Below are 18,549 nucleotides of genomic sequence, written 5' to 3'. Positions count from 1 at the left end.
AAAAACCCAAGGGAACGGTAGCAGTGATCTTCTCAGGGGCTCCAGATTGCAGAAGCAAACATCAAGAAAAACTAGCACTACGGACTATTATGACAGCAGAACCGGCTACACCAAGATATCTCAATTGGTCACAGTATCCTATCCAATTTACCAGAGAAGACCAATGGACTAGCGTGGGAAACGCAGGCCATTATCCATTGGTTCTAGATCCAACTATTGCTGGTATGACTGTCACCAAAGTACTAATCGACGGGGGAGCCGGACTCAACATCATCTTTTTAGAAACACTAAGGAAGATAGGACTACAACTTATCGGGATGATTACACCAACAAGTACACATTTTTATGGCATAGTATCAGGCAAAGCAGCCATGCCACTTGGACAAATTACTTTACCCGTTACTTTTGGAACTCCTTCGAACTACCGAACAGAGTTTATCAAATTTGAGGTCGCAGACTTCGATTCATCATATCATGCAATCCTCGGACGCCCAGCACTGACAAAATTCATGGCAATACCACATTATCCGTACTTACTGCTTAAGATGCCAGGACCCAACGGTGTCCTTTCTCTTCGAAGTGATTTGAAGCATGCTTTTAACTGCGACGTTCAGGCAATCCAAATCGCAGCCAAAGCACAAGCCGACAATGGAAGAAAAGAAATAGCCATAATTGCTGTAGAGATGAGCCAAGAAGAATTAGAAATACCGGCTAAAAAGCCCAGCATCATCGCACCACCAAAAGAAGCCGACGTCAAGCAAATCGACTTGGGCACTGGCGATACCTCCAAGACAGCAACCATCAGTGCTCACCTCTTGACAAAATAGGAACTCGCGCTCACCAACTTTCTTCGAGGACAACAAAGATATCTTCGCTTGGAAGCCGACCGATATGCCAGGTGTCCCAAGAGAGTTGGCTGAGCATAGAATTGATATTAATGAAAGCTCCAAGCCTATAAAGCAACGGCTACGACGATTCTCACCTGACAAGAAGGCAGCAATTAAAAAAGAAATCACAAAGCTAATGGTGGCCTGGATTCATTAGAGAAATCCTTCATCCAGATTGGCTAGCAAACCCAGTTCTAGTACAGAAAAAGAACATGGACGAATGGTGCATGTGTGTTGATTACACAGATCTCAACAAGCACTGTCCGAAAGATCCATTCGGGCTGCCACTGCATTGATCAGATAGTTGATTCAACAGCAGGATCCGCTCCTATTATCCTTTCTTGATTGCTATTCAGGGTATCACCAGATAGCATTAAAAGAGCAATGACCAGAGCAAGACATCTTTCATCACCCCTGTTTGGTGCCTACTGCTACAAGACCATGTCATTTGGACTCAAAAACGCTAGAGCCACCTACCAAAGAGCTATCCAAACATGCCTTGGTGATCAAATCAGTGAAAATGTAGAAGCATACGTGGACGATGTAGTTGTAAAAACAAAGAACCCAGATACACTGAATTGAAGACATAAGACAAACCTTCGAGAACCTGAAAAAGTGGAGATGGAAATTGAACCCAAACAAATGTGTGTTTGGGGTTCCTTCAGGACAACTACTCGGTTTCTTGGTCAGTCATCGTGGAATCGAAGCAAGCGCCAAGCAAATTAGAGCCATAACGGAGATGGGCCCACCTAGAAACATCAAAGATGTGCAAAAGCTAACGGGCTGCATGGCGGCACTCAATCGTTTCATTTCAAGGCTCGGTGAAAAAGGGTTACCTTTCTTTAAACTACTAAAGAAGATAGATAAGTTCGAATGGACAGAAGAAGCCAATGAAGCTTTCAAGAAACTTAAGGCATACCTCACATCCTCACCAATTCTCACACCCCCAAGGAAAGACGAAGATATGATGCTATACATTGCGGCGACTACTGCTGTGGTCAGCACAGCAATAGTCATAGAAAGAGAAGAAGAAGGACTGCGTGTATAAAGTACAACGACCCGTATACTACATCAGTGAAGTATTATCTGAATCAAAAATACGGTACCCGCATGTGCAAAAACTACTCTACGCCCTATTGATCACTTCACAGCAAGCTTCGCCACTATTTTGAAAGCCACCAGATCACAGTGGTGACAGACTTCCCGCTCGGAGACATCTTACACAACAGAGATGCGATGGGATGCATATCAAAGTGGGCAGTTGAACTTGGAGCTCTTAACATCGATTTCACCCCACGAAAAGCAATCAAATCTCAAGCCCTTGCTGATTTTGTGGCCGAGTGGACAGAGATTCAACAGCCTTTATCAGATACAATCCTTGACCTACTGGAAGATGTACTTTGATGGGTCACTCAAGCTAGGAGGAGCCGGCGCAGGCATTCTCCTAATTTCTCCGGACGGAAAACAACTTAAATATGTCCTTCAGATATTATGGCAAGCTACAAACAATGAAGCAGAATACGAAGCTCTCATTCACGGGCTACGAGTGGCAATTACTCTCGGAATCAAGCGATTACTCATATACGGCGATTCGGCAGTAGTCATCAACCAAGTCAACAAAGATTGGGACTGCACCAAAGAAAACATGGGTGCTTACTGCGCTGAAGTCCGAAAACTCGAAAAACATTTCCAGGGGTTAGAAATTATGCATGTCCTGCGCGATAACAACATTGCAGCAGATGTCCTCGCCAAACTCGGATCAGACAGGGCAAAGGTACCACCTGGCGTATTCATAGAGGAGTTATCGACTCCTTCTATCAAACAAACCAGAGAGAAAACCCTAAACCCCCAACCAAAGGCAGTCACATTCTGGTAATCAACACTTCATGGACACAAGCCTTTATTGATTATATCAAAGAGAATAAGTTACCAGATGAGAAGGAGGAAGCCACCCGAGTTGTTCGTAGAAGCAAAAACTACGTCCTAGTGGGGGACAAACTCTATAGAAGAGCTGCATCATCAGGAGTACTCCTAAAATGTGTCTCGTTCCAAGAAGGTAGAGAAATCCTAGACAAAATACATTCAGGTTGCTATGGAAATCACGCTGCTTCAAGAACACTAGTCGGCAAAGCCTTCCGTACCAACTTCTACTGGCCAACAGCTCTGAAAGACGCAGAAGAACTCGTCAGAAAATGTAAAGGTTGTCAAATGTTTGCAAGACAAGCTCATGTGCCAGCTCACAACCTCATCTGCATCCCACTCGCTTGGCCTTTCTCCTACTAGGGGCTGGATCAAGTAGGACCACTCAAGAAGGCAAAGGGCGGTTTTGAGTACATCTTCAGTGGCGATTGACAAGTTCACCAAGTGGATCGAATACTAAACCACTCGCAAAATACAGCGCGACCAAAGCAGTCGAGTTCATCCAAGACATTATGTACCGCTTTGGCATGCCCAATCGAATCATAACAGATTTAGGCTCACCCTTTACAGCCACGGAGTTCAAAAGTTGGGCGCAAGATTGTGGCTTCAGCATAGATTACGCATCAGTCGCACACCTAGAAGCCAACGGACAAGTAGAAAGAGCCAATGGACTCATACTAGCTGGGTTGAAACCAAGACTATATGAAGAACTAGCAAACTATGGATCAAAATGGATTGAAGAATTACCCAAAGTAGTGTGGGGACTATGGACCCAAATAAGCAGAGCTACCGGATACTCGCCTTTCTTCTTAGTTTATGGATCAGAAGCTGTGCTACCTGCCTGACTTGATTTGGATGTCACCAAGGATTAGAATAGTATGACGAAGGAGAAGCAGAACACACCAGAAGATTAGAACTTGACACTACAGAAGAAGTTAGGGTAAACGCTACCCTTCAATCAGCAAGATACCTCCAAGGATTAAGATGCCACTACAACAAGAGTACATAGCCTCGATCACTATAAGTCGAGGGACCTAGTGCTAAGAAGAATACAAAAAACTGACTGGACGCCATAAACTACTCAGTCCATGGGAAGGTCCTTTTATTGTCTCAAAAGTCATCAGACCAGGAACGTACAAGTTAATGACTGAAGATGAGAAAGAAGTCAGTAATACATGGCACATCAGCCAACTAAGAAGATTCTACGCATGAAAACAACTCAAAGGAGAGTACATGTACAAAACACAAGAGATCAATGTTCATGACCTATAAAGATGTTGTCCCTCGACAAAATATGTATTATGGCTTATCAAACGATCATAATCAATAAAGATGGTTTTTTCGACAACATATGTCTTATGATGGCTAAACCCCTGAGTTGTTTCCAAAAGAGCAAAATGGCTGAAACATGCCTGAGCCTACCTGGCCGAGAGCAAAATAGCTGAAAAGATGCTTGAGCCCGCCGATGAGGGTAGCTAATAAGCTAACACCCGAACAAAAGAGCAAAATGGCTGAAACATGCCTGAGCCTACCAGGCCGAGAGCAAAATAGCTGAAAAGATGCTTGAGTCCAGCCGATGAGGGTAGCTAATAAGCTAACACCCGAACAAAAGAGCAAAATGGCTGAAACATGCCTGAGCCTACCGGCCGAGAGCAAAATAGCTGAAAAGATGCTTGAGCCCGCCGATGAGGGTAGCTAATAAGCTAACACCCGAACTAAAGAGCAAAATGGCTGAAACATGCCTGAGCCTACCGGCCGAGAGCAAAATAGCTGAAAAGATGCTTGAGCCTGCCGATGAAGGTAACTAATAAGCTAACACCCGAACTAAAGAGCAAAATGGCTGAAACATGCCTGAGCCTACCGGCCGATAGCAAAATAGCTGAAAAGATGCTTGAGCCCGCCGATGAGGGTAGCTAATAAGCTAACACCCAAACCAAAGAGCAAAATGGCCGAAACATGCCTAAGCCTACCAACTGAGAGCAAAATAGCCGAAAAGATGCTTGAGCCCACCGATAAGGATAGCTAACAAGCTAACACCCAAAAACAAAACAACCAAGCCTGAGCATGGATCAGGGAAAATTCAAGACGAGACCCTCCAGCTCCTTGTACCAAAAAGCAAGAGGCTCAGGGGCTACACTGAGGATACTTGAGATCACAAAGTCTGTCAAAGCAACGGTCTACACCAAGTTGTTTTATACGGCAAAGGCGAAAGCCAGACAAGAACTCAATAGATCAAAGAAAGGTTGTCAACATGCAGGGTTGTTTACATGGCAAAGACGAAGGCAAGACCAAGTACTCAGTGAGTCGAACAACTCTGATCACATGGACAACTCATCCAAGGAATAAACAAGGCAACCAAGCAGAGGAAGTATCAACAAAGTATCTTCATTCAAAAAAGAATATAACTACTCTGTTATAAAAAATCAAAAGTATAGAGGTCGATTATGTTCAAGCATCATCATCAGGAGAGGGGATAACAACATTAAGATTATCTACAACTCTACTAGCTAAGTCTTCGACCTCAGGCTCCATCTGCTCAATGGCGTCAATGTACTCTTGACTATCGGCTTCCTCTGCTATCTTGGACAGAGGCACCTCTGGAGCAAGAACCCGAACCTGAGCCAAGACATTCTTGGTACACAGTTGGGCGCACCTCTTCACGAACTCTTGAAAATGAGTCGGAATTCGGGGAATAAACTGAGCCTAAGATTGCCCATCGTCCGCTGGAGTTCAGAGTGCGTCGGCTACTGAACAAAAGGATTTCCATAAAGCTTTCCAGTTCTCGGTAGCCATCGCCAACTTGCTAGATAAGTCTTTGATAGTTCTTTGAGCCTGCATAAGATCTCTATCAACTCCACGCCTAATCAGCTTAGCAAGGGCGAGTTCTTCCTTAGCATGAGTAATTACCTCCTCAGCCTTGTTATGACTAGAGTGGACAAGAGCCTTCATTTCATCGATACTCTCCGAGAGCTTCTGCTTTTCAACTCGGAGAACTAGACAAGGCACCGAAAACAAGTCAGCGAAAAAAGAAGTCAAAATACAAGAAAAAACAAGCAGAACCCACGGCACCTTTGCATTCGTTCTTTACAGACTCCACCGCGGCATCCCTCTACTTCTCCGTCTCTACTACCCGGGCACGAAGGGTCTTCTCCTCCTTTTGGTGCATTTGACGCTCTATCTCCAACTCAGCCCGGAGGAGGTCAAGATCGGCTTTTAGAGCGTTCACCTCAGAAGACAACTTTTTCTCATTTTCAGATGAGAAAAAGAAGCCAGAATGATCACGAGAGAAAGACTGAGCAAGAAGAGACAAAGAAAAACAAGGCATAAGGACAGAAGAAAAATGAGCATACAAAGGAGGAGTGGCAGTAAAACTTACCTGGAGTTTTCACCAAAAGAAGTCGCGAGGGTCGATAAGCTCCCCTAGGCAGCGGTTAACTCCGATAGTCGATGGGTGGCATCAAACTGTTGCACCACCTCATCGGCAAAAGGCAGACCACCGGAAGTAAGAGAAGGAGAAGGAGAAGCCGATCGAGGCGAAGAAGGCACGACTGGAGCAATCTCACGGGAAGTCAAGACCAATCCCTCAGATGAACCTACCACCATAGCCATGGTCACTTCAGAAGCAACCAAGCCAACAGCAGCGCCTTCACCAGGAAACCTTGTCTCTTCAGCAACCGCTTCGCCTACCGAGCGCTCCAAACCCTGAGGCTCGGTACTCGGTAGCACACCAGAAAACTAGCAAGAAGTCGGCAGAGGATCAAGAGAAAATGAGGGCCTGAAAAGTTGATAGATAAACTTACCAATAAGAACAAAGGAAAAGGGGAACAGATGCAAAAAGACGAAGCCAGAAATTACTCACCCAACTATCTTCTTCTTCGTAAAACACAAAGAAGGCTTCGCAGGGGGAACTACGGCGGTGAAAACATTCCCACCGCTTGGCGACAGGAGCGATATAGCTGATACCAGAGCTTCAGAAGAAGCTAGAGCCGAGGCCGCGGAAGAGCTAGGCATCGGAAGTGCGGAGGAGCTCGGTACCAAGGAACTCAACACCAGAGCTTCAGAAGAAGCCGATGTAGAGACCTCAGAAGAACTCGTACCCGACGCCCGTTTCCTTCAAAAAAAATCAAGACTAAAAATCAAAACAAAGAGGAGGAATGCAATAGAAAGGGAATATAAAAGCAACTCACCGCCGCACGATGAGGGGAACTTCATCATCTTCTTCCTCGGTTTCAACCAAGGCCACCAGACCGCCCGCTGAAGGAAAGGTAAAAGTACCCGGTTCAAGATAAAAAGAAAGGAGAAGACAAAGAGACAAAGAGTATTAAATATGCTCACCTAAGAGCATGCTAGCTACAACTGGAGTACCTGGAAGAGTACTTGGCTTGCGAGACTTCTTGGAAATAGGCAGGCCAGATAAAGACCCATCCATTCGCCCCCTCTTCGGGACACTACGAGGACCGCAAGGGACTAGATGAGGAACATATTCTTCATATACGTCAACAAATCCAGAAGAAACTCCAGGAAGCACTATGGAGAATGGGAACTTACTAGTTGCGGAAGCTCCAGCAAGTTTCTCCCCAGCTTTCTCCAAAACAGGGAGAACATCTAGGGGGATCAGGTCAATAAAGTTGTGCCCTAACTCCTATACAACAAGATAGAGAAAAGCTAAACAAAAATGGATACAACAAGAATACACAAAGTACCCGGACAAAGAGATAAATAACTTACAGCTGGAGGCGAGTTGTTAGCAGAGAACTCAGAGACAGTAAGCGGGACGACGCTCACTCCTTTCAACATCTTCTGGAGACGCTCAAGTACCTCCTCATCGGTCAGCTCAAGAGCTGGGACCATACGTGAAGGATCCTCAGCCCCAGAGTACTCGAAGCCAAAATGCTCACGCTCCTTCAAAGGCTGAACTCGGCAACGAAGGAAACTCGAAACAATCCCAAAACCGGTTAAACCCTGCTGCTTCAGCATACTAATCTTATTAAGGAGTGGCTGGATTGCCTGGACTTCAGCGGGTGACACGGGGTTCTTATCCCACCAGTCATTAACCAAGGGACCAGACCCAGAATGTATGGAAAGAGAAGGAATCAAATTTGTGGCATAAAACCAATCAACACGCCAATCCCTCACAGAATCAACCAGGTCATAGTCAAAGAACTTGCTTTTAAGACCCTGGTGAAACTGGATCCCACAGCCATCGAGAACATTGGTCTCTTCGCGACGGGGTTGAGGTTTCAGACGAAAGAAGTAGCGAAAAGAGATAGAGAAGGAGGGATTCCAAGGAAAGCTTCATAGAGATGAACGAAAACGGAAAGATGGAGAACGGCATTAGGGGTTAAATGGTTCAGACTAACCCTGAAATAACCAAGAAACTGATGAAGGAAGACGGAAGCAGGAAGGCAAAGTCTGGCACGGACAAAGGAAACGAAAAGGACAATCTCACCAGGACCCAGAGCAGGAACCCGATGCTCGCCCGGAACTCTCCATTCAGCGATGTCTTTGCTTTGGATCAAGCTGTCGCTGACGAGCTCGCGTAGCTGATCTTCGCTTGTTGTTGGAGCCAGCCAAACCTTCTAAGCAACCCTCATGGCCACAAACTCTTGGTTCTCGATCAAAGAAAGGGATGACTCCTCATCCATGAAGGTCGCCTAGGACTTGCTCGTGGTTTTCTTCTTACCCATGAACTAGCGGAAGCAAAAAGGTACTGGAGAAGATGAAGCTAGGATGGTAGTGCTCGGGTGACGGCGACGATGACGGCGGTGGATTTCTGAAAGCTAGGGTTTCAAGGCAAGAGCTGGGCAGCAAAGGAAAGGAAGATGAAAGGTCTTTAAATAGATTTTTCAGTAATAAAAACAGCCCACAAGGCCCGTTAAAGCACGGTGTGGGAACACAATGGTCCATTTATTGACACAGCTAAAATGACGGACGGCACAAACCCACACAACGGTACAATTTAACAGGCAAATTTCAGACTTATCCGTCCAGCACCACGGCAGGGTTATCAGATCACTACAAGAACAACCCATCAACCAAGAAGAAAGAAAGAGCTACCTCTCAAGGAATCAAAGAACCTGGTTATTAAAGAAAGAACTCAGGAATCTCATGAATAACTAGGATTACAGCAGAAAAATGAACGGCAACTCTGAAGACAAGATTCTTTCCATTACAAATAGCTTCAAAGATAGAAGATTACACATCTTACAAGACCCAATGAACTTGGCACTATGACAAGCAAGGTAGCAAAGAGGAGCCCGGACGCAACTAGGCTCTGGAATGACTACGTGCTCCAAATTGCTACTCGGTAGAACAAACCGCGATCGGCTACACTATTTTCTTCAAAGGACAGACGAAGTGCATTCAAGGCAGAAATCAGCAGCACGGCGGGACGACAAAGACCAGGGGAAGTCGGTAGGCATCTGTCTACCCAAGCCCGATGTGATGCTAGATCAGGTGTTGATCTATACCGGACAGTCTCAAGACAGACGGCGAAGAATAACCCAGAACTACCGGATGAAGGAACGAAGCCCACATCATAAGACTTCCTCCAACTACCGCTACGTACTTCCTGGTACATTGCTGCTGCGGGGTTAGTCTACCTCTAACCCCTATCACAAGACTTCCTCCAGCTACAACAAGACGCACAGGAACCACAAAAGACGCCCAGAGGCTGCTCTACTTCGCAAACTACCATGTTTATGACTACGAAGATTCAAGATGTTCAATGGAAGAAAACAAGCACTCCGGGAGGGTATTTATAGATCGAAGGAGCGGTGCACATGGACTAGGAGTACTAACAAAATAGGCCTTACAAAGGACACAATAAAAAGGCAGGACTCAATAATAGAAGACTCAGGCACAGTACTCGAAATCGAGCATATTCGGAAGAATATACCAACACTGTGCAACCCGTGAACAGGCAACATTTATACCCAACCGCCACCATACAACCTCACCTGGCAAACGGCAAACTACCACAAGAGAAATTTTTAGTTAAATTCCAGCTTCTCGAACCAATCAGACTCAAGACCCTCCAACTCTTTGTTCCAAACAGTAAGAGGCTCGGGGGATACACTCAGTGAGTGCAACCTTTTCTCTAAAAAAAGCGCACGTCACCAAGAAGACTTTTTCAAGACAAAACTACTTCAAAGACTCACGACAAAAAGAAGCCAGACTGAGCTATACCCAAACTCTTCTTGATAAAGAACCTAGGAACATGCTCGGAGACTTTTCAACGAAGATCATGCATGTCCAGAAACAACTCGGATTGTTCGAAAACAACTCATGTATTATGTCACTAAGCTCGGGGGCTCGACCAGCATCATGGCTTAATCAACACTAAGCTAAGGGGCTCGGCCTTCATTTCAACTACTCCCGGAGGCTCGGAACCAAAGACAAGGGACCAAGAATACAAGAAACTCAAAGACTACAACGACGACAACACATCAAGACCCTTCATCCGATTTCTTTTCTAAAGAGAAGAACTCGGAGAAGGCTCGGGCCTGCGGGATACATAGCCCCAGAATTTTTTGAAGACAAGAATCTGGACCCTCCAACTTTTACAAGCAAAAGTAAGAGGCTCGGGGGCTACACTCAGTGAGTGCAATTTTTATGAAAAATTGCACCCACCCAAAAAGAACTCGGATATAGTATGCTCAAGAGCCCTTCGATGAAGAATCAGAACAATTTTAGGACAAGACCCTTCAGCTCCTTGTTTCAAAAAGCAAGAGGCTCGGGGGCTACACTCAGATGGGAGTAACTTTTTTTAAAAAAGCACACACCACTCGAAGATTCCAAGAAGTGCTACATGGTTTCACTCAAGAAAGCACTCAAACGACGCTTGTCCCTGCTCGGCAAGACCTGGAGGAACAAGACAAGGCTTTCGGAGTACAACCATGAAGTGCTCGGGGGCTTATCGGTGCGGGACCCACAGGATGCCCCGCAAGGAAGAGAGAAGATCTAGTCTAACTAGGATTCTCCCCATGTAACCTTAGTAGTAGTATTATTTTGTAATCCTACTAGGAACTCTCATTGTAAACCGACTAGAAATCTGACCTCTTGACTATATAAAGGAGGGCAGGGTTCCTAGGGAAGGGAGATCATGATTTCTACAACACAATCAATCCAACGCAGAGGCTAACGGCGACTGGACGTAGGGCTGTTACTCGACCACAGTCGAGGGCCTGAACCAGGATAAATCGACTGTCTCTTGCGTTCACCGTCGAGTTCTGCATACGCTGAAGCCCGAAAAATACTGCCCCGGGGACCCCCGTGGTTGGCTATCGGTGGTAAAACATCGACAATCAGCCTCCCTATTGCATTCCCTACCTTCATATGCAAAACACACACAATCAAAGAATTTTTCCCATTCCTTAATATCCTTGAGGATCATCACATAAGCACAAAGAGGCATTTCATTAATGTTCCTCACAATGTTTAGGCAATCTGATGCCCACTATAATCCTTGAGAAAATTTCCTATTTGACACCAGAAATAATGATGCTTTTCTATTTGACACCGAAATTAAAATTCTTTCCTATATGTCCTCCACTTAAGTTTTTCTTCCCTATTTAACATTTCTGTCAGTTCTGTTAGCAACTAACTTTAGTTGTCCAAGTGAGGCAATGGGAAAAGACCGTTATGCCCTTTGAGGGAAACAAATGAACTCGGTAGTCTCTGGGAGTCGTGGCTGTTCGTCCTCAGGGCTGGCCGTCGTGGACACGCGGGCGGGCGCCGCGGCCTCGAGGCCGGCCATCGCGGACATGGGGGCGGCCGGCGCGACCAAGGCGTGCGCGAGCAGGGTCGGCGCGCCGAGGACACAGCACCAACTCACAGCAGGCCGCGGCGCCTGCTAGCTCCGGCGAGGCCGCGCCCATCCTGTCGCCGCGCCGGTGAGCTCTGGCCCTGGCCGTGCCGCCGCGGGAGAGGCCGCGTGCCTGCGAACCTTGAACGCCGGCCGCAAGCTGTGCTCTGTTTTGCTCAAGTGTTTCTTTGCTTGATGTCATCATGACGTCATACGCGTTATATGGCTGTTTTCCTTTAGAAAAATAATCTCATAAATTCATTATATATTATGAATACACGTATACGTGTCTCACACCAGCAGCAAAACTGAGCCATCCATCTCGTGATCTACGGCTAAGATTAAATGGATTGATATTGAACTGATATAATTATAAGTAATTATATAAGATTATGTTCATTCCTTTATTTATTTTACAAAAGCAAAAAGAAAAATATAGCAGTTCGATAAAAACATTCAAAAAGAAGATAGCAATGTCAACCATGGAATGTCATGACTGGTAAAAAAACTCCAGGGGTAAAATAGACTTTTCTCCTAGGACTTAACACCGTTAGTAGTCCAAACTGACGGAAATATCAAATGGGAAAGAAAAACTCGAGTGAAGGACAGATAGGAAAGAATTTCAGTTTTAGTGTCAAATAAGAAAGCAACATTATTTCTGGTGTCAAAGAGAAAATTTTCTCATAATCCTTCGAATACCACAATCTTCAACAAGAGCTAGTGCCTCCAAGCAGGCCATTCCTTCGGTCTGTAGCAGCATCTATTTTGCATTTACCTTGCTCTGGTGCTTTCGAACGCTGAGTTTTTTTTTGTTTAGATTGAAGTTGGTTCCCTCTCTTAAGCTCCATTGCCCTTACCATTCCAGCTCTTCAATCAGTCGATTGATCATAACCATTATGGAGAAAGGGCTCTGAAAGACTCCCTCGTGAATTGCCTTCCTTCTTGTCTGCCATATTGCCCAACAAGTAACAAGGATTCGTATCCCATCAGCTCGAGGAATATTGTGTAGCACATAAAGGTAACCCATTGTTTTGGGTCAGAGATACCCAAATGAGCAATTAAATCTGTTACCTCCTCATCCAGCAGAGCCCAAACACATTTGGACATTGTGCACAAAAGCAAAGAATGTTCCCATGTATCATCATCAGCTCCACAAATTTTACAATGAGATGTAGTTGCCCAACAAGGCGAGTGACGACGATGCCCAACAAGGAACAACGAGGCTAAGCTTGTTCGGTTGGACTGAAAAAATCACCGCTCATACTAAAAAAACACTGTTTATACTAATTTGTTATAAGAGAAAAATACTATCCAGAAAAATAAACCGACTTCTTCCTCAGCCGAACAAGCTCGCGCCAGCACCAGCGGTCACCCACCACTATCGTTCAGGATTAAAGAACCACTCCACTATCGTTCAGGATTAAAGAACCACTGAAGCAGGCCACACGTAGAAATTGCTCGTCACATTCAGGAACAGGCCACACGCACACGTACAAATGCGCGTCACGTTCAGGTTCAGATGCAGAGTACCAATGGCCCCATTCGCTTCACTCAAAAAACAAATTCGATTTGCTGTGAAAGAAAAATACTGTTTTGACTGGAAAAAATCAAGACGGATTATGACAGAAATAAACTCTTGCTTGCGCTCTCTGATCTGATGAATAGACGCTAACGATGACTAATCGTGTCATGTCATTTTATTACCAACGTGTCCGTGATAATTGAATTGGACGCAAAGCTGAAAGCCTGAAACATGTTTCATCTCGAATCTCTGATCGATCAATCCGCAAACAGTGAACAGACCCCTACTAGAACGTACAGTAGCGACCTGCGGTTGGCGGACGGACCATCGTCATGGGCGCGCGCACGGACGGCGTGCGGTCAGTCAGTCGTCGACGTAGATGACGGCGCAGTCATCGGCGGAGGGGTTGTGCGCGCAGAAGGGCTCGAGCGGGTCGCCGGGGGCCTCGGCGATGCGGCTCCGGAGGTCGGCCCTGGCCTGGCTCACCTCCTCCACCTCGTCCCACGCCACGCGGCACCCCTCGTCGTCCTGGCCGCGCTCCCCGCACGCCTCCATCGCCTCCGCAATCTTCCGCTCCACCAGCGCCGCCTCCCTCCTCACCGTCCCCCTGTACCGCCGCCTCGCCGCTGCCGCCATCACCAGTCGCCTCGCCTGCTGCTGCCGCTGCTGCTGGTGATGGCGCCACGGGTGGACGGAGGACGGCGATCGGCGCAAGCCGGCTCCGGCTCCCGCGGGGACAGCCGTGGGGGGCAGGGGCAGCTGATGGACGGTGACGCCATTGTTGTTGATTGGCAGCGGTAAGATTTGTCTGATGAGTTGGGAGGACTAATCGAGGAAAACGCAGAGCCACTTCTTCTGAGTTCACAAAATGCATTTGGCTTCTCTTACTCGTACATACAGTCATGCTTATCCTTTCGGACTAATATTTTCTTTCACGATTCGAGAAAAGCTGGAAATGTTTTTCTTGGAAAACAATGGAAATGATAAAAAAACGGAAAGCATACTTCTAACAGTGTATTAGGTTTTGGCCAAACATGCGTTATTTTATTTACAAGCATGTCACATGTATGCTCCAAAGGCAGATATACGCTTCTTCAGATAACATGAGAAGCATGGACAACAAATCTTCCTCTTCCTTTGAATGATCGAATGCATCAGCATTTTCAGCAACAAGAAGGTTTATAGATTAAGATTTTAGCAGCCACTGGTTTCCCACATTCAATCTTTGGATGATGCCATGTTTCAGAGTCACTTAATTTTTGATACAGATCAACCTAAACTGAACCAACAAATCAGATTGGCGTGCATGACAGGAGGCCATCCAGAAACCTGCAACGTTGCTACGTTGGCATTAGCTACAACAAGAACCTTGTTGCCACGCTTCCTTGGCAACAATTGCCAATTGGAGTGATAAATACAAAAGGTACATGACAAGTCATCATGACAGGCTCGACGTGCCGCTGTCCATGGCGTCCAAATTCAACTCTTCATCTGAGTCTATCACTTCTTCGAAATCATAGAACGGATGGGCCTGCATACATAGGAACAACAGCAACAACAACAACAAAGCCTGTCAGTCCCAAGCCGCCTGCATATATAGGAAAACAAAAGAAAAAAGATACACTGAGTCAGTTGATTTGTTCCCCCCCACTCCAGATTGATTGTTTCCATATGTCTCACATCACAAAATCAAGTAGTCCTGAGTATATTATTGAGGATTGAGTCACATACCGCAGGTCGAGGCTTTACAGCTTCAAAGCTATGGAAAACAGGAGTAGCAAAATCAGGTGGATTAAGGACAATATATGCTCCACGATTGTTGTGTCGCTCCTCTGAAGCCTATACCAGGTCCAGAAACAAAGAGTTAACATCACATTATCACCATAATATGCAAAGGAGGCAGAACTTATATATTAGTCACAAAGTTTTAGAAGTTGTTTGAAGGGCGGGCCTGGTGCAAGCGGTAGAGTCTTACCGCCTGTGACCGGAAGGTCCCGGGTTCGAGTCACGGTCTCCTCGCATTGCACAGGCGAGGGTAAGGCTTGCCACTAACACCCTTCCCCAGACCCCGCATAGAGCGGGAGCTCTCTGCACTGGGTATGCCCTTTTTAAAGTTTTAGAAGTTGAATAAATCTCTCACAGAACAACAAAAACCAAGGGATTCGATATCGAAGATGAACAGCAAAAAAATTATCACCTGAAATTGTGGGTAGTCTGGTGCACTGAAGAGAGTAATTAGTTTCCCACATTCTACTTCATGATCAATTGTAAATCCATTATCCATTCCTAAGAGATCATGTCGCTTGTCTCTTGCGTCTGGACCTTCATGTGACCTGATGATTAGCTTTGTTGAATGAAAAGATGAAGTAAGCATGTGAACTTAAAATAAATATAGTTCTACCATGATGCTAACTTTCAAATACTATGGAACTAAATGCTCAACAGGCTACAAGACAAAACATACCAACTGACCAAGTTCAAAGATATATCATTGAACACTAATACAGAACTACAGAAGAAATTAGAATCATGTAACTCAATTCAATAAGTATTATCTCACATTCACTGCATCCACATATTAGGTGACATCTATACCAACACACCAATTTTCAAAAAGACAAACACTGGATGGTACTGCATGCTTGTCGCTTGAAGCTACTAAGAAGTTCTATATAATCCTCAACTAACCAACCACACATTTCAATCAATTGGATATTCTAAAAATAATTTTAAGATGAAATTTAGAATAATTTTAAAATTATAGCTCTGTAATCCAAACAACCAAAACACTTTCTTAAGATGAAATTTAGAATAATTTTAAAATTCACACAGTAATATAAAATGCAAGCATTTAGGTACTAAAACAGGCACAAACAGGCACCCTAACACTTCATTATCACTAGGCATTAGTTGTTAAGTAAGAAATAACTCTACGGATCAAACAATTTGAAACATAACAGAAAAAGTAATAAATGAAACAAAACAAACCTTCAAATGATTTGTCCGCAGAAACTGCTGAGTGATATCAGGACCCCAAAGCAAACCGATGCCTCGTTCTTTATTTGGAGAAAGACCCATCTGCAAGGAAGGGTCAGACCAGAGCACATCCCCAGGTATCAAATTTGAGCCTTCCCAAGGAGGGTCAAGAACAGTCCTCCTTGCTTTCAATAACTCATCCAAGGATCCAAGTTTCATGTAAGTGGGATCAACAGTGGAATCCGCTTTGTGTTTGTGACCCTTCTTTCCCTTTTTTGATCTCTTTAACGGCACTACAATCGTTCCACGGAAGACACCTCCATGTGCAGTGTACACGCATCCTGCTATTATTGTCGCTAGAGGAAGGTCCTCAAAACATCTTAAAAACTTCCGATAAACTTGAGGGCCATGATCTTTGTATTTAGTCATTACCTCCTTCTCGAAACCATATACTGACGTGCAGTACTTGGACTCGTGGTTTCCCCTAAGAAGGAACACACAATTTGGGAGTAGCACCTGAAAGAAAACAAGAACCACTAATTAGCAACCATTTATGTCGTTACACTGTTTGGTTGTTAAACTGAAAGTTTTTATGCTTGTGCGAGTTAACACCAACTGTCTAAATATATAACATCATTGATATTTCAGCCATTGAATGTTGAGGAAACGAGAACAAGTACCCAATAAATAAATAATGTGTGATCATGACTCACAATTCTATGTTGATTTCATTTAGTTGCATATTGTGCAAAATGAGCAAACTTATAACTGTTAATAAATCCGATCCAAACAAAGGGGAGACATCATTATTCGTTAGAGTCAGCACTGCCATGAAAACAACTCAGCCAGTTTGCATTACCTATGGAAAATCTATTAACTGTCTAGCTATCTATTGTTATATAAGTCCAATCCAAACAAAGGGGAGACATCATTGTTCGTTAACTCAGCCAGTTTGCATTACCTGTGGAAAATCTATTAACTGCCTTTGCTATCAATCAATCTACGCCCATAAATCTAGCAGATCCAACAAAACAAAATGGAATCCAAATATACTTGTGTGAGTTAATAACAGTCAAATGTCTAAATATATATCACATCATTGATATTTCAGCCGTTGAATGCCGAGGAAACGATAACAAGAACTCCCAAAAATAAAATAACGTGTGGATCATGACTCATAATTTCTATGTTGATTTCAATTAGTTGCATATCTCGCACAATGATGAAACTTATAATAACTGTTATTAAGTCCAATCCAAACAAAGGGGAGACACCAATATTAGTTAACTAAGCCAGTTTGCACTACCTATGGAAAATCTATTAACTGCATAGCTATGTATCAATCTATTCCCATAAATCTCGCAGATCCAACAAAACAAAATGAAATCGAGATACGCATGAAGCTTAACAGCGAGTTGGAAAATCCGCAGCAGAATTCACCTTCCAGGCGAGGAGCAGGAGGAAGGTCTCGAGGCCCCAGGCGCCGCGGTCGACGTAGTCGCCGTTGAAGACGAAGATTCGATCCTCGGACGGGAAGCCGGCGTCGCGGAGCAGGAAGATGACGTCGTGGAGCTGGCCGTGGACGTCCCCGACGACGACGACGGCCTGGCCGGGGCGCGGGTCGACGCGGACGAGGTTGGGCTCGCGGTGCAGGATGGCGGCGGCGGCCAGGACCAGACGCTGGACCAGCGCGGACGGGAGCACCACCGGGAGGCGGTCCGCGGGGAGGTGCCGCGAGCACCAGTCCAGCGTGGATTCCAGCCCCGCCACCCAGTCCCGCGTCAGCGCGCCGCCCTCGGGCCACTCGACCACCGGTGGGGCCGGGGAGGGATCCGCCGTCGCCGCGGCGGCGGCGGCGATGGCGTCGGGCTGCGGCATGGCATGGGCCGGGGCTGGAGAGGGATCCGTCGCCGCGGCAGCGGCGGCGACGGCGACGGCGTCGGGCTGCGACATGGCATGAGCCAGGCTGGATGCGGTGGGGTTCTGTGATTTTGGGTTTCCTTGTGCGAAGTCGCGGGTGGGTGGTTCGTGTTGTCTTGGGGGGAAACGAGACGAAGGGAGACTGGGAGTGGGACAGGGTTCGCCGTCGTCCCAGTCGGCGGCGGCTTTTGCGCCCTCGACCTCGACCCCTGACGCGGCTGCTGGCTCCAGTTGGCTCTCGCAGCTGCGGGGTCGCGAGTCCCCACGGTGCGGAGGTGGAGCTGACACGGCTGCGAAAGGGAAACGTGGCCAGCGGAGAACAAAAAGAGGTCGTGTGGCCACGGGGAACGTGCGCTGGCTCGCTCTGCGTGCGTGAACAAAAATATTGGGCTCGGAGCCTCGGACAGACTCCTGGCAAATCGTGCAGTGCAGATCACCAGGGCCTTGTTTAGGGTCCAAAATTTTTTTTGGGTCGTGACTACGGTAGCAGTTTCGTTTTTATTTGACAATTAGTGTCT

The 18,549-nt window shown here is 45.9% G+C and overlaps 1 protein-coding gene and 1 pseudogene across 2 annotated transcripts; both read right to left on the bottom strand.

The window, feature by feature from the left end:
* Positions 1–13,268: 13,268 nt before the first annotated feature.
* On the bottom strand, positions 13,269–13,914 carry LOC136476883 (calvin cycle protein CP12-3, chloroplastic-like; annotated as a pseudogene).
* Positions 13,915–14,250: 336 nt separating this feature from the next.
* LOC136476882 (serine/threonine-protein phosphatase 7-like) lies at positions 14,251–18,325 on the bottom strand. Of its 2 annotated transcripts, XR_010763761.1 has the most exons (6): positions 17,552–18,325; positions 16,124–16,627; positions 15,333–15,479; positions 15,111–15,239; positions 14,867–14,974; positions 14,636–14,666 (listed from the first exon to the last, which is right to left on the bottom strand). XR_010763761.1 is itself a non-coding variant. In XM_066474853.1 (5 exons), exons 1-5 carry the CDS (start codon positions 18,062–18,064, stop codon positions 14,574–14,576), a joined length of 1,365 nt encoding a protein of 454 aa, XP_066330950.1. In that variant the 5' UTR covers positions 18,065–18,316; the 3' UTR covers positions 14,251–14,573. The 2 variants fall into 2 exon arrangements, 1 of the variants encoding a protein (XP_066330950.1); XM_066474853.1 differs by lacking the exon at positions 15,111–15,239 and having other exon boundaries at positions 14,251–14,666; positions 17,552–18,316.
* Positions 18,326–18,549: the final 224 nt, after the last annotated feature.

The sequence above is a fragment of the Miscanthus floridulus genome, chromosome 8 (assembly GCF_019320115.1).
Source record: "Miscanthus floridulus cultivar M001 chromosome 8, ASM1932011v1, whole genome shotgun sequence".
Taxonomy (NCBI): domain Eukaryota; kingdom Viridiplantae; phylum Streptophyta; class Magnoliopsida; order Poales; family Poaceae; genus Miscanthus; species Miscanthus floridulus.
The sequence above is the reverse complement of the archived record's forward strand: the minus strand, read 5'-3'. Positions and strand labels throughout refer to the sequence as shown.

Coding starts and splice junctions, on each gene's coding strand:
- LOC136476882 (XM_066474853.1), bottom strand. CDS start 18,064: ATGTCGCAGCCCGACGCCGTCGCCGTCGCCGCCGCTGCCGCGGCGACG. Junction 16,628..17,551: donor TCCTGCTCCTCGCCTGGAAG/GTGAATTCTGCT, acceptor GTTTTCTTTCAG/GTGCTACTCCCAAATTGTGT. Junction 14,975..15,332: donor CAGACTACCCACAATTTCAG/GTGATAATTTTT, acceptor GACCTGGTATAG/GCTTCAGAGGAGCGACACAA.